At 42.3% G+C, this 16,829-nt stretch overlaps 1 protein-coding gene across 1 annotated transcript in view; it reads left to right on the plus strand.

Annotated features, from left to right (window-relative positions):
- Nucleotides 1-8,341: 8,341 nt before the first annotated feature.
- The window catches only part of mmp11a (matrix metallopeptidase 11a), a gene marked incomplete at its 5' end in the record, with an annotated part of 32,477 nt that continues 23,989 nt past the window's right edge, over nucleotides 8,342-16,829 (plus strand). The window contains one exon of the mRNA XM_080739611.1: nucleotides 8,342-8,470. Within this exon, the coding sequence (XP_080595737.1) occupies nucleotides 8,342-8,470 (129 nt within the window). The remainder of the gene's footprint in view (nucleotides 8,471-16,829) is intronic.

The following is a 16,829-nucleotide window of genomic DNA, read 5'->3' on the forward strand; positions in this document are numbered from 1 at the left end:
ATTTATGCCCAAAAATCGAAAACCTCAAAAATGGAGTTAAAAGATTTTGGCCAGACCGTGACGATATTTGGTATTATTTGAATTCCCCATCATGCAATACTGGATCAATGCAAAACTGGACACAATACTACAGCAGAAACCATACTGTATAGGTGTGATGATGTATCTATCTGTCTATCTGTTTTGCACTTTCCCTTTGCACTGGAATGAGTCATCCAGTTCATCGTCCACACAAACCAGGATACGCACCTTCTCTGGTCGGATGCTGGCCATCTGGCCAGTGACGTATATCGGACCAGTTACCCATATATGGAGATCCATGTACATCCCTTTTATGCCCATACATGGAGATAGATCCCTGTCTGAACCAGCCGCACAGATATGGCCTGTCTTCCTCCATACAGTATATGGGCATTCCCATATGAAGTTCTGTTAGATATGGGCTTAATATTGATGACATCAGGGATCTCCATAGGGGCATAAAAGGGAATCTGTTAGAGTGGTTCCCATGACATCACAACATACAATATATGTTATGCCCATACATGGAGATCCCTATCTGAACCAGCCACACAGATATGGGCCATGTCTTGGCCATCTGGCCAGTGATATATATCGATGACATCAGGGATCTTCATATATGGGCATAAAAGGGATTCTGGGGAAGACCCATATATGGACTTTTACATAGGTGATGTCACCTGTGATATCACCTGTGATGTCACAGTGATGTGTCAAGGGAACCAACCCATAGACTGTAAAAATGTGTACACACATCTACACACGGACAAGCTGTGACATTTCTCATGGTAAACTGCGACCTTCAGTTGAAATAAATCTATATATATTTTATATATAAATCTCTATATTTAACTGTATTATAAATGGCTTCTGTATCAATTTCACCTAGACCAGTGGTTCTCAACCTTTTCATGCCGTGACCCCCAAAATAATCATATTTTAACTGAAATAGCAGATCTACATTCTCACAACACCTCACAATTTCCGCCTCTAATATTTAATGTTTAATAGAGGTATTATAAGTCCTCAAATTGTCACTTTAGAAATGTGCTGATACCCTAGACTTAAACTTTCTGTTGGCTTGTTTACTGTTGAGTGAGAAGTTAATCATCTGGGGACCCCACTAAAATAATTTGGGGACCCCCCCTGGGGGTCCCGACCCACAGGTTGAGAAGCCCTGACCTAGACTACTGTTGCCTATACGTTTACAGGACATGGCAAATGGACCATTTCTGGTTATACATTAGATAACTGACCAAGCCAACATGTCAGCCTTGGATATAAAGTAATTGGCTACTGCGTGTAATAAATCTGCAGGCAATAAGGTTAATTACAGTACCCATGTCTTAATTAGAAGTGACACTATCTTATGTTATAGCTCAGAAGTCTCGAAGCCTCTCCCTTCTCTCTTTCACTATTCGTTTTGATAACAGGCTTGCTGTGGCTTGGAGCTTGCAATTCCCTGTCAGGCAAATTAGATTTTATTAGAGCCCTTTTCCTGTCCAAACAACTTTTAAAACCTGACAGCCATTACTGAGAATAGTACAGCTAAATTCTTCACTGCTATTAGTGCCCATAATTACAGAAATGAACTCAATTGACCCATGGAATAATGTTCTGGCAAGGGGCCAGGCGAATAATTTGACTTTCAAAGACTGCTCCAAGTTTTTCTGAAAACATAACTGTTAACCAATAATATAAGGCATTAAAATTCCATCCACATCTTCTCATTCCCATATACTTTGTATGTTTTGGCTGGACCAGGAGGCCAGCCTAATAGACTCACATGTCTTTTACTGTTTGTCTGTCTGTCTGTCTGTCTGTCTGTCTGTCTGTCTGTCTGTCTGTCTGTCTGTCTGTCTGTCTGTCTGTCTGTCTGTCTGTGTGTCTGACTGACCGACCAACTAACTGACAGACTGACTGACCAACTGAGTGAATAAGAACAGTCGGTACAACAACCCAATCGGTCAAATTTGGAACGGTCGGCCCCACAAATCAAGCGACCTCGGAACGATCAGACCCACAAATCCAGCGACTTCGGAACGGTCAGACCCACAAACGGCCAGGCCCAACAAACATTTCTGGCCACTGGAACCTACTCGGCCACGTTTGACTTCTCTGGGCTACCGAGACCGTGGAGCCGGCTGAAGTGGAATTCGCAACGTTTGACGCAGCGACTCGCTTCGTGGTGCCTCTCGTAGCGTAGGTCAAGTCCGCTTCAGACTTTGTCAATGTAACTATTTTCTGCCTAATTCCTAACTTAAAATTAGGGTCTGTAGACTGTTCTCACCAAGCAGGCATGAGTGGTACGACTGACTGACTGACTGTCTGACTAACTCATAAGCACTGGTCAGCTCATTCAAAAAACAATTGGCACAGAGCTAGTCTATCCTTGGTCGGCATAACTATAGCTCAAAACTGTTATATTGTCCCTCCAGACTATGGGATTGAGCTATGTGAGGTTGTTGCCTGGAGTACAGCTTTGTTTACCGGTACATTTAGATTTAGACAAGGTTAGCTCTTGCTTAGTGCTTATAGTGACAGCTGATGTAGCCCGGTTTCCCCTCACTGGAGCTAATGTTTGTTTGTTTGTGCCTAATTGTGGGCTCGCTGAAAGACCAGTATGTTCTCCCAAATCATTATAGACCTCAAAGATTCTCCCCTCCGACAGTACAAAGGCAGGGCCTTTAGCCAATGAGGAGCAGCGTTCTTGGTGACATCACCACCAACAAGTGCGACCTGATATAAATAACAACAACACCCTCATGACATCTTTTGCAGTATGTTCTCCCAAATCTTTATATAGGGGATCTTAAGGATTGAATACAGGAGAAGTAATGTTGGAGTGCCCGTTGGGTAGATCTTTATGCCCATTTATGTTTCAGTAGATCTTTGTGCCCATACATGGTGTGCCATGCGAGCCCACACTGTTTCGTAGGAACAGTATTTCTAGTTCATTGTACGCTATTGTTTGTTTTTATTGCATTGTTTGCTCTTTGTTTTTAACTTGAACAGCACTTTGGTTGACTTGGTCATGTTAAATGTTCTATATACATTTTGAGTTTAGTTTAGTTGAGTTGAGTAGCGCTGATCATAAGATAACTTAGATATAAATAGTGTTGGCAATATGTTATAATACTAGTTTATTATCAGCTTTCACCAAAAATGTGTCTTGTGACACAGTAGCCTTGCAAGACATTATATACACACATTCGACATAACACAAAAAGCAATAGCCAATCAGGATGGAATATGGAAAATCGGACGATCCATGTCATTCACATGACTATAGAGATACTGTCTACCAGTTTGCATGAGAAATGTGTCTTACAAATAAGGTTCTGAATTGGCATCCAGGGAGTGTGTGTGTGTTTGGCAGCGACTGACAATGCTGGAGATTAGCTGGACACAAACACACACATGACGGACGGACGGATGGAAGGACAGACAGACAGACAGACAGACAGACAGACATCTAATTGTTTTTAATTAATTGGCGTGGTGTGGGAGAAAAGGCTTGGAATTAAATAATGACTGTTAAGGGTTTGATTTCAATTGTTGCACGATACAACGTGCAACAAACGATATCAATCCCAGGCATCCAGAGAAGAAGAAAAAGAAAACACTGATCTATTCCTATCCCATGGTTACCCTTATTCCATTATCTTACTTTATCCAACCATCCATTAAACTCATGTTAACTGATATACTGATTTGTATCTGTATGTATGAGTGAGCAGACACATTTGCCCAGGGGAACGTTTCTTAATTTCCTAATTCTGTGAAGGTTCGTGACATCCGACCACAGTGACTGACAACATCACTGACTCACATCATGAGATACCATGGTCATTTAGTCTCTATATTCACTTCCACAGAAATGTTTGTGCACTGTTAGAGCTCCTTGGAAGAAAACATATTTGGATATAATTGATATAATTGGTTGCATGTTGATTTCTTTTTTTTCCTCCCACACAACACCTATTGATTCAAACTAGAAGTTTGCAGCCCTTCTGGGAGGTCGTGCCTGCTTTGTGGACACTCACAGCTATGATGCAGAGTGATCCAACTGATATGGCCATCTATGGAGATATGTATCTGTCAGTCCTATAGCACACTGTTGGAGAAACATATTAAGCTGATGTTCTGACATCACATTGTTGACTGCTGAGTATCATCACCTGGATATACAGTATGTAACGCCCTGGATTCGAACCTGGGTCTCCCACGTGAAAGTCCAATATCTGTTAACCATTGATCCAGAGGGATATCCCTATGGACCGAGGGAGATACTAGACTTTTGAGGCCATCAGGCTGAGGCTGTGATTCACTCTGCTACACATAAGATCGCGACACTGACCTCATCAAACCCTGGATATCCATACATGGAGATGACTGGATCATCAACTAAATCTCCATATGGAGCTGACCTCTAAATCCGATTCCCAGATGATGCCCAGTTATGGCAACCACAATAATAGTATCCCTTTTATGCCCATCAATATTAAGCCCATATCTGGGAATGCCCATATATGGACATATTGTGTCAGTCTAACCAGTGTGGTTGCGAAACATGAGTCACACTTGCAAATGAATTCCGTTCTTATCCCTTTTATGCCCACATACTGTATGGAGATCCCTGTCATCAATAATAAGCCCATATCTGGGAATTCCCATATTTTAAGCCCATATTTGGCAATGCCTATATCTGGCAATGCCCATATATGGACACTCCATATATGACAGAATTAAATTGCAAATCAAGACTGCTGACTATCATCGCCTGGATCTCCATGTATGAAGATCATGACACTGACCTCATCAAACCCTGGATATCCATATATGGAGACAACTGGATCATCACCTAGATCTCCATATATGGAGCTGCATGGTCAATTCATGGGTTGCATTTGTAGTCCTAAACGGCCATGTTGAGGACCAACACAGGTGTGTCAATTTGTCTGATTGGCATAGAACTCATGTTCTACACCAATCGGAACACCTGTGTTGGTCCTCAACATGGCCGGTGTAGGACTACAAATGCAACCCATGAATACCTCTACATCTGACCTCACAGACTCCATGTGGATATAGCTGACCTGTTCTGACATCACAGTGATGACTCAACCAGCTCAGCAGAAGGTTATACATGCCAAAGCGCCCATGTGCACGCGCCCATGTGTGCGACCTCGCCCTTTAGGGTGAGGTCGCTTCTCGCCCTTAGAGGGTCTTACTGGTTTATTATGATTCTCTTTTAAACCAAACATCCAGTTACACACAATAATAATAGTGCAGGGAAGATGAGAAAACATCTCTCAATGTGTCAAAAGGCACGAGGGAGAGTGCACAGTTAAAGCTCCCCAAATAGTAATCGCTATCACTCTGACATAACCACTCAATACTTCTTAGAAAAACAACACATATCTAAAGGAAACAAATGAAAGGAAGAGTTTAGAGATGAGTACAATCGTTATTACTAGTTAATAAGTTCTCTTTCAAAATCAAACAAAGATATGACTGATATGATTCACTTCATACAGTATACTGCAGGGTTCCCCAATAGGCGGCCCGTGGGCCATTTGCGGCCCGCGGGGGGCTACTGTCTGGCCCACACCAACCCCAGTAATAATGGTGGTATAAGAGCAGCAACAACACTAGTATAGCGTCGTTGTTGGGTGGAAATCTCGTATCTCCAAATTTGTAATTTCTTTCTCAAATCATACAAGGCCGTCACACAAAAGTTGTGAAAACAGGCACACAACGCCTCGCACCGCGAGGCGTTGTGTGCTTGTAGATCGGCTGTTCTCACTAGTTTAAATCATTTTTAAAATGACAAATTCAAAACGAACGGTTTTGGACATACGATGTCCAAAACCCGACAACGATGAAAACTGTCGCTGGAGTAGTGGGAATGCCACCGTCGCCCCCTGCAATGTTGTGGCCCTCGGCTTGGTACCCTCGACATAATTCGGCCCTTGGGGAAAACTAATTGGGGAACCCTGGTATACTGTATAGGCCTAAGCTTTGTTTTTACCAACACAACATGTCATGGGATATACTACCAGTGTTGTAGAGTAACTAAGTACAAAAAAAAACCGTTGTGTGCTTGTAGATCTGCTGTTTTCACAACTTTTGTGCGACGGCCTTGTATGATTTGAGAAAGAAAAAAACGCAGCCGCACGGCTTTTAACTGGTACCAGGAAATTTGATCATATTACACCCATTTTAGCTTCCCTGCACTGGTTGCCCATTTCCTTCAGAATTGATTTTAAAATTTCACTTATCACCTACAAGGCCATATCTGGCCTTGCTCCATCCTACATTTCAGACTTACTTGACCCTTATGTCCCATCCCGTGAACTCAGATCCTCAGGCAAAGGACTACTGATCGTCCCAGATTGCAATTATAAAACTAGAGGCGAACGGGCCTTTGCTTTTAGAGCCCCAAAGCTCTGGAACGATCTGCCCGAAGAGATAAGGCTTGCTGACTCTTTGCCACGTTTTAAATCTCTCCTGAAAACTCACCTCTATAGAACTGCCTTCAACCCTTAGCTCCCCTGATTGTCCTGATTTTAATGTATGCTATAATTGTTTTTTTTTTCATCTATTAATTTTGAATCTATAATGTGTTGTAGCCTACTGCTTGTTTTGCTGATTGTTTGTTTTGATGATTCTCCTGTCAAGCACTTTGTGACTCTGTTCTTAAAAAGCGCTATACAAATAAAGTTTTATTATTATTATTATTATTATTATTATTTACTTAAGTACAGTTTTGAGGTATTTGTACTTTACTTGAGTATTTCCAGTTTTCAGTACTTTTACTTCTACTCCACTACATCTCAGAGGCAAACATTGTACTTTTACTCCACTACATTTATTTCAAAACTTTAGTTACTTTGCAGATATAAATGATTATAGGCTATTATAAAACATACATTAATCCACTTTAGCCCTATTTTATACCTAGGCTATTTGAAAATAGCCGATCTACAAGCTCACAACGTGTCGCATCGCGAAGCGCTGTGAGCTTGTAGATCTGCTATTTTCAAACATCTTGTACTTTTACTTTTGGTACTTTAAGTATATTTTGATGTCAATACTTTTGTACTTTAACTCGAGTACATATTGAATTCTGGACTTTTACTTGTAACAGAGTATTTAGTATTGATACTTTTACTTAAGTAAAATATGTGAGTACTTTTTCCACCACTGGTGATATACTACTACACTTTAACAACAAAACTACAGAAAATTTGTGATGAATGAATGTGATAGGCTATCCAGGAATTCACATTATATCAAACCAATGACTGTCCTAACACATTCCTCACAATTTCTCACATTGTCGACCATCCATAATCCATATACTGTAGGCCTACTGGAATTGAACCCAGGCTTGTTTCTGGATTTGCTTCTCCATGACACACACACACACACACACACACACACACACACACACACACACACACACACACACACACAGTCACACAATCACACACACACACACACACACACACACACACACACACACACACACACACACACACACACACACACACAACACAAACAAACATAAACGTCATGTGAAATTATTAGCATTGTCTGCATCTTGGTTAGGCCTATTCTTTTTTTTTTTTTTTTTTTTATTTGGTTGCCAAATTATTTATGATTTATGTTGGCTTATATAGAAGTCCATTGTTCAGAATACTGATTTTTTTTTACTGTCCTTGGCTTTATTGTCATATAATCTCTCTCTCTCTCTCTCTCTCTCTCTCTCTCTCTCTCTCTCTCTATCTCTCTCTCTCTCTCTCTCTCTATCTCTCTCTCTCGCACGCACGCACGCACGCAGAACCCATACACTTTTCTTTGTTTCTGTGTGTGTGGATGATTATAAACTAAATTGAGAGATTTCCTTTGTCTCCTCAGTGACTCATCGTGCACAGGGTTTGTAGTATTTCTTTGCTCCCCCTCTCCTCCTCTCCCCGTTCCTAAAACATTTGCATTATCCGTGCACATAAACACACACAAAAAAAGAGAACCACAGGTGGGTCATCTGTTTTGAATCCCCAAGTTTGCGCAGCAGCAGCACCAGCACCGAAGGGGTTAAAAGTGTCACGTGGGCGCGGGTGGTATTATCACCCCAGGCTATAAAAAAAAAGTGTATGTGAAGTAAAAAAGAGAACAAAGAAATCAGAATCTATATAAGAGCCCCCGAGAGGAGAGTTTTAGTCACTCTACAACTCCGGCGGAAAGGGAAAACCTCCTGGACAGACAGCAGCTGCACAGCTCTCTGGCTCCCAACGGTTTCCAACGGGTGATGATGATGTTGATGATGCGGACTTCTCTGCTCGTGTCCTGCGTCTACTTCACGCTGCATTGCTTTCCAAGCATGCATTGTTTGCCCGTCCGTGGAGGATCAGCCGGCAGCAGCAGGTACAAAGTTGCACCGGTGAGTGGAAAAAGAAAAATGCTTTATTCGGGGATTTTTTTTTGCACAATTTGCAGCTATTTTCTCGTAAAGTTAATAAAGAGGAGGGGGAAAAAAAGAAAGAAAATAACACCCAACTCGAGTAAAAAGCAAATGTTATGTTAACTTATTTTTTGCATTTTCTGTTGTCGTTGGTCCGACATGTTTATCGTGGAAAAGTTGCATGCATGCGTGAACTTTATTGTTTGCGTTATTATAAAGAGTTATGAATGGTTGTGCAACTTGTGCAGTGCCACTGGGATGATATTGTTCTGCTGCTTCAGCACGGTCGCTTTGCACCTTCCTGTGCATTGTGTCCCTGCAAACGTGCACGGTACCCATGCTTGCAATGCAATTTGGAAGTCATCAGGAGTCGGCGTCGGACCTGTCCTATGGCACTTGTTATGATATTATAATTACGAAAATGGGTATTTTACAACGACAACGAGGCGCTGACCTGTCACTGTAATTACGCTTTACAAAACTGTATATGGATGGAGTTATGGACCATAGTTGGTGGACCTGGCTGTGCTGCTGGCATGTGTTCCTTTGAATAAATTACTGTCATCAACCTCTTTTTCCTTTTGCATGCTCAGCACTCATGAGTAGTCATGTCTTGACAGCAAAAACTTCATGTCTGATATGATGACACTATGATCCTTAGCAAAACCTCCAACCGGTGTGATTACCACTGCTGTAGGAAAAGACATGCATGGGTTGTTGGGTTCCAGAGGCGTCAATTGGGTATGGCAAGCTATGGCAGCTGCCATACCTTGGCTACAGGGGGAAATAATAAACAGTACTTTTCATTGTGCCTGTTGCTAAGGTATGGCAACATGACTGGTGTCTTACACCAGTCATGTTGCCATACCTTAGCTTTTTCTGAACTGACGCCACTGTTGGGTTCCCGTGTCTGCCGGCCAGGAAGCAGTAATAACAGGTCTTAAAGGCATTTTGTCAACAACACCATAAAAAGATGAGGAGGGGACCTCCATAGACTTTGTGGCGATGGAAGCCGGCATGCTGGCTGTTGGCAGCAGTTGCAGACATCACACATTAACACATTGAGATTTCACTTATCAAGATCATACTTTGTTTTGCAGCTTTATTGCATTTGGCCTATGTAGCCTATGGACATATGGAAGCACTCTATGTGTAGGCTACTACTAACTGTGTACTGTGTGTAAGTGTACTTATGTGTGTCTGTGTATTTATGTATGAACAACTTAAATTTTCTTCTGTGTATACTAATGTGGTATTCCTTTGCATAACTCCATAGGTTTACACACTAGTTGTTTACAGAGTGGATATGTGTAGGCTACTACTAACTGTGAATTGTGTGTAAGTGTACGTATGTGTGTCTGTATTTATGTATGAACAACTTCAAGTTTCTTCTGTGTATAGCCTACTATTATTGTGGTATTCCTTTGCATAACTCCATAGGTTTACACACCAGTTGTTGACAGAGTGGATTAAGGTTATTGTGGCGGGGTAAACCTCGCTTTTTGTCAATAGTGTGATTTTAGCTGAGAGAATTGTAACAAAATCAAGTGGAATGCGTGAAAAGCTATGCGTATCCACCCCGCACATTATCAGAAATGTTTTGCACCTGTGTTGACAACCTTGTTATGTCTCTCGCTCATTTGACTGGAAACCCTAATCTTTAGTTTCGTCAATTTGTTCCCCATTGTTGACAAAAGCGCCAGTGATTATACAAGCTCGGACAAGTCTCTCGGTCTGTGGCATTCGGGGCAGCAGGATACACAAAACATACTGCTTTCTCTCTCCGGGAAAAAATGGAGCGAACCCCGCGTCTAAATGTTTAGATATCCCCACTGTCAACAAAACCCGAGTGCCTCGGCTATCCTTCCTGTTTTTGCTCCATCTTGTCCATGTCTTTGGGCAAAAACTATGGGTCAAAGTTAAGCGTGAGACCCCAGGTGACATCAGAGAACACTTTGGTTTCCCATCGAGCAGAACTAGGTCACAGCTGCATTGCGCTGACTAACTACCCCCAATGAAAGACACTTGTAGGGTCTGTAGTTAAAAGGCACATGTGCGCCTCCCTCTAGAAATTAATCAGAAGCTTTTAGTTTGTTAGTTGGAGGAGGAGGGGCCTTTTGCCTTGATGTGAATCCCCATTGATGTGGCCAGGTCATGCAAGGGGAGCGCGGAGCATCACTGTCAGTATTCCATGCTCCACAGATAGGAAGTAAAGATTATTATCCATGACTGTGTGTGCAGTTTGGGGCAGGTTGTTTAACAACTAAGCCAGGGTTCTTCAACGTTTTCAGGCCAAGGGCCCCTTAGTTGCCCGAGAGATATGAAGCAGACCCCACAACCTTTTCACAGATTCCATATAGTTTCATCGTTTGACAGCACAATCATCAGTGTATTTTGGATTCATGTCAATTTGTTTTTTCAGATATTTAACCACTTGAACCGAAACTTGACCTTTCACTCTGTACTTAGTCTGCTCTTTTTCCCCTCTACACCAAACCTCTTTGCCAAAAATAGCCGATCTACAAGCTCAATACGCCTTGCAGCGCGAGGCGTTGTGGGCTTCCCGCGAGGCGTTGTGAGCTTGTAGATCTGCTAGTTTTGGCTAAAGTTCTCAGAATAAGGACACAAGGGTTCAAGTGGTTAATATAAAAAAGGAGAAAAAAAAGTTTCTATCACACAAAGATCTGCAGGACCCCCTGTAGTAACTCTGAGGACCCCCTAGGGGTCCCGGACCCCCTGTTGAAGACCCCTGAACTAAGCTATGATGTGCAGGCTTAAGAGATATAGAGGAAACCTATAAGGACTCAGCAGAGGAGATTTTGGTGTCAGGAATGATAAGACGTTCACACCCCGGGCTGGGAGTTTGTATCACCTAACATGCACTGCCTGCTGTTTCAGATTTTCTTGCTGATGTATCGGATTGGGAGGATAAGGAAGCAGATAGATAGAAAAGCATCTACATCATCATCCCCATATCTGCTACGGTGAATCCTCTTCCAAAGGAAGTCTCCCCCGTATCTGCAACTGTAAATCCTCTTCAAGGAAGCAGCCCCTTTGTCCTTGTTTTATCAGCATAAACACGCCCTTCAAATCAAGACTGTATATCTGTCTCCTCACGTAAACAATCACTTAAGACCTATTTCCTACTGTCCTGAACTGAGTGCATGTATATTTATTTGTGTTATTTAGACATTCAGACCCAATCTTAATGGAAAATCTACTCTAGTGCCCCAGTGTCCCTCGGTTACCCCTTTTCTTGGCAAGCTACATTAAGGAGATCCTTTTAGGAATCAGCAAGTCAGCAGTTCTGCTGCTGTTGCTATATGACAACACGCTGCAAACATGACCTGTTTTCTGAAGCACAAGCATTTCTTTTGGCACAAAGTTGCTCGCTTTTTTTAAAAAGAGTGTACTGCACCTTTTACAGAAATACGTCGCTGAAATAATGCTCAATTGCGAACGCAAAGCTTGTTGTTAAAACAGAGACACTTTTCAGACGCGCCGTGTACAGGCATGTTAACCTGCGCTTTGTGAATACCACAGTCAGATCCCCTCCACTGTGGTTCACAGATCTTGTCATCAACATAACCAGAAGCTAGATGTGTCCATACATGTAAGAGACCCCCTCCCCCACCACCCCCTCTATCCTCATGTGCACATAATGATAAAGCATCCTACAAGGCCTTCAGGCTGAGTCTGGCTGTTGAGGTTAGTATCTCATCACTGACTCTCGTCACTTCTTGCGCACTCAGCAAATTGTGATGGGCTTATTCTCTCCGGGGACTTTCTGAAACATTGTGATACAGTCTCCTAAACAGGATTTCCATTGTCTGCGCTGAAATTACATGAGCATTACATCAAGCATTTGCCACAAAGCTCTCCACATCTGCGTGACTGTTGACTGTAAAAAGCCTCGTCTCTGCCAAAACGAACCGCTGGCCTTGATAGAACGTCTAAAGGTCTTTACATTTTCCATCGACATTTCCGATGAGCAAATCATTTAAAAAATATGGTATGCATTTTTAACCAGAGGAGCATATGATATGTTTTAGTGCGTGCGGTCCCAATGGGAAACAAACCTCTGACTCTGTCATGCATTTAGCATGATCTGCTCATTGAGGTACTCAGGGCAGGGCATGGAGTCCAAGTTCAAGTTCAGGTTCATTTATTGTTTGTTCCCGAAGGGCGATTTGGTTGCAGCAATATATAAAAGCATACATTTGTCACAAAGGACACATAAAAACACATAGGACACATAGAGCAATAAAAACAGGGTAGCAGTTCAAGATCTCAGCCAGAAGTAAAGAAAACAAAAAAGAAAAAGCAGCAATCATAGGCCAATAGGCCATATATTGAAATTTGCATCATTTCATACTTTAGAAACTTAAATTAGGTCTCCCAAAGCAACAGATTACCTCCTCCTCATATCAGCATTTAAAGCCTGTATTGAAGCAGGCACAAAGGAGAACTTATGCCTGTTTGTTGTGGCCACTGCACACTCCAGGCGAAGGCCAGAAGGAAGCAGCTTGTACTCAGAGCTGAGAGGATGAGAGCTGTCCATACGAATGGACTTGGCTTTCTTTAGCATCTGTCTTTGGAAGACGTGATCCAGGCTACTGAAGTTTACTCCAGCTATCTTTGAAGCCGTTCTCACTATTCTTCCAAGGTGTTTTTTGTCTTTTATGTTCAGGTTTCCATACCAACAGATGATGGACAACCACAACCTTAGCAGTCCTCTAAAGGTGTCTTCACACCAAACAGTCTACAAGAAACTCTTTACAACTCCTGGCAGACTGGCAGTCGGTGGCATTTAGTGGCACAAACTAAGCACTAGTCGGCAGAAATAACATTGTTTTTGCATTGATCACCGTCTGCCAGTCTGTTACCAGGTCTGCTCATTATAAGCGACTTTAGGTCTTCTTGTAAAGTAGCTTGTAAATATTCATTTGCGGGTTGCTTTTGTTAATGTTTATTTTCCTTAGTGTAGTTGATTATTTGGGTCTTGCTTTCAAGATTATTAAAATAAAAAGCTGATGTAATAGGGCTAAAGTAGTAAAAACGGTCGCTTCTTTTGGGCTTGTTCCAGTTTTCTGTCGATGCTGGTCGATACGGTACTTCCGCCGCCGATTCGTGGCCGAATCTGTTTGGTTAAAAGCCAGCTAGCTTAACCCACCCCAGACCCCACCATGCTAGAATCATTGAGCTAGCCTGGGAATTGTTACCATCACCCTGGTAGTGTTGGTGGCATACACAATGTAACATAGAATCTTCTTCAGCATCCCACGAGATCGCCAATATCCCACGACTTGACCTCATGTGAGACTTAATACAGTTACTCGTTACCATTCAAACCACAGAGAACAGTCCTACCGCCGGTGCAGCACATCTAGCTAGAGACTTTGATGTCAATTCTGGAACCAGGTCACCCCTACCTTCACCCAGATGAGACCTAAGTCCATCAAGCAGCCATGCACCATCGACGCACGACCAAGCTCAGCCAAGTCAACCCAGTAGCCTCATGCAGCAGATCGTTGAGACTCCTAGACTACAAAGTGAGACAGCAAGATGCCAGACAGAGCTCCTCGAGCAAAGTCCTGTTAAGGTCCTCCTCCAGAGGGTCATCCCGGTACTTGTCACCTCGGGCTCCTTCTCTGAAAACAGTGGGGAGGGTACAGCTGAGCCATCATGAGCTCCATCTCACTTGCGCTTTACAATGTGCATTACATTCACCCATCCACACACACATTCATACACCGATGGCGGTGGAAACCATGCAAGGCACCAACCTGCTCACCGGGAGCAACTAGGGGTTCAGTGTCTTGCCCAGGGACACTTCGACATGTAGACAGGAGGAGCCGGGATTTTAACCGCCGACCAATGGATCATTGGCCAATCTGCTCCAGAAAGAGATGTGCAAGCCCATCAGTTATACCAACACCAAGTGGACACAAGCCCAGATACACCATTCCCAACTACCACCATCTGACCCCACTTCCCTCCCTAAGTCCAACCCTCTTCCAGAGTCCACGCTTCGACCTGATGCTCCAGGTTATGTCCCCTTCCACGCATACCACAATGTTTAGGGTCCGACATTCCCCGACTTCACAAAGGAAGACCGGCACAGGCACTGGACAGAAGATACGGGCGGCCTCTACCAATTCGCCTCGAAGGAAATCGATTGATTTTGAATGTACACTTTTGGTTTTGCAAAGCAGCCTTGGTTGTAAACAATTATGAGAAATGTACATTTAGGAATATTTGTTCTCTTTCACTGTAATGTATTTTCTTTTTTTGGTGTGTGTATGTATTTCTGTTTAAAAAATAAGGAAGCACTGTTTAATGTCTGATTTGAAAATGTATATTTTTATGCGGTGCTTGACAATAAAAAATATTTGAAACAAGTACAGGCCCTTGTAGGCATGCTGAAAGCCCACCTGCAAGGACGATGGTAATATTGATTTGTATATTGATTTCTGTAATGTTTTGTTATATACACAAATACAATTCAGTCGTGTGAGTTGTTAAGTATGGCTTTACATTGTGTTCCACAATATGGCAGCTCCCATAGATTCACAAACGAATGGACCTCTTAGAATGTTACCTGCTCTGATTATTTTAATGCTTTTTTTGTGTGTGTGATTATTCTACGTTTTGAGATTGTGTCTTACAACTGTCCTGGGGATTGTTGAAGTATACTCGCCCCTGGGCTTTGTCTAAAAACGGAATAAAAAGATTTTGAAAAGAAAGAGAAATGTTCACGTTTAATATGCATTCACTTGCTAGTATTATTATTTGCTTATAGTAATATTAGCTATAGTTAACAGTATGCTGTTCATTCATTTCTTTATTCAGTTGTTGATGTATTGCGTATCAAGCACTGTTATTTTTGCTATTGTGCCTGTTTCCATTTAGACCACATCTACCTACCTCCTGTATGACTTGTATCTGTTATGGATAATCAGGTTATTCAAACATGCTTGAGATTTTTATACTGCAATCCTGTAATTTTGTAAAAATGCTATATGTCTGTTGTTATCAAATAATGTTCCATTTGTATTGTATTGTGTTTTACATGGGTAGTAAGCCCTTAGGGCTGCTCCTGGCACCTTTCTTTTTATATTTTTTGTACTGTTTTTTGTATTGTTTTTACACTGTAAATAAATCAAATGAAATTTCTTCCTGCCCTTTTTTTGTATGTCTACCTGGAATAAAACCCTAGTTTGTCAGAAACACACAACGACAACCCTGTACTATCAATAGTGCTACACGTTGTTATTATCATGTATTGACCAAGTTTCTCGATAATGAACTTGGGCTTGGGTGTAACCTTGAACTTTGATCCAAGCCTGTCGGGTCTCTTGGAGACTGGGCTGTGTTTTCACTCAACCCACGAGGAGGTCAGACAGGCCAAATGGTCCATTTGACACTTGAGTCGGGGGGTTATTTGGTTTGACCGCGCAATCTTTTCATCTCTGCCTTTGAAAGGACAGGGGCGTCACACCAAATTATGGGCCCTGGGTACAAGGATTCACTGCGGGCCCCCCATGAATGTTAACTATTGAAAAATAGCAGATATACAAGCTCACAGCTGTATATCTGCTATTTTTGAAAACGCGTGAAAATGTGTGCAAGAAACCTATGTCAAGGACCCCCAAGATGATATGTATTTGGCCATGGACCTCATGGATCTCAAAATATCTAGTTCCAGGGACCCCCCAGAAGCAAAACTTGAGTTACAAATGTTCGTTTAAAAAATACATATATTCAAAGATTTCCGCACATTTTCACGACTTTTCAAAAAAAATAGCAGATCTACAAGCTTGCAGCGCGGCACTCGGTGCCGCGCTGTGAGCTTGTATATCTGCTATTTTTCAATAGATAAAGTTATTAGGGCCCCTCCACCTTGGGCCCCAGTAACTCAGTCCCACTTTCCTACCCCTTGTGACGCCCCTGTTGAAAGGACAGGGGAGGCCACATGCACCTACTGCTTGGAATTAGCCGTGTTTTACAACCATGAAAGCCAAATACTCCTCTCCGCTTACTGATTGAGATCGGTCTGTTGGAAAACCACAGTCGAAACCCACCTGAAAGGACTACGTTGACGTGCCAATTTTAGCCAGTTGTTTTTCTTCCAACATCAAAACCGAGAGACTCATTTAGCCATATCCGCCCCTTCATTTAACCACTTACTGTAATCCCTCGTTTATACTTCAGAAGTTCAGGATATTCAAAAATAGGCTAATCTACAAGCTCAACATGGGTTGTGTCTTTCGTGTTGTGACTTTTTAAGGTTTTGACCAAAATGGCGGGGGCAGGCGGGGGCAGTCCCTGACTCCCT

Source organism: Nannobrachium achirus (genome assembly GCF_963921795.1).
Source record: "Nannobrachium achirus genome assembly, chromosome: 12".
Taxonomy (NCBI): domain Eukaryota; kingdom Metazoa; phylum Chordata; class Actinopteri; order Myctophiformes; family Myctophidae; genus Nannobrachium; species Nannobrachium achirus.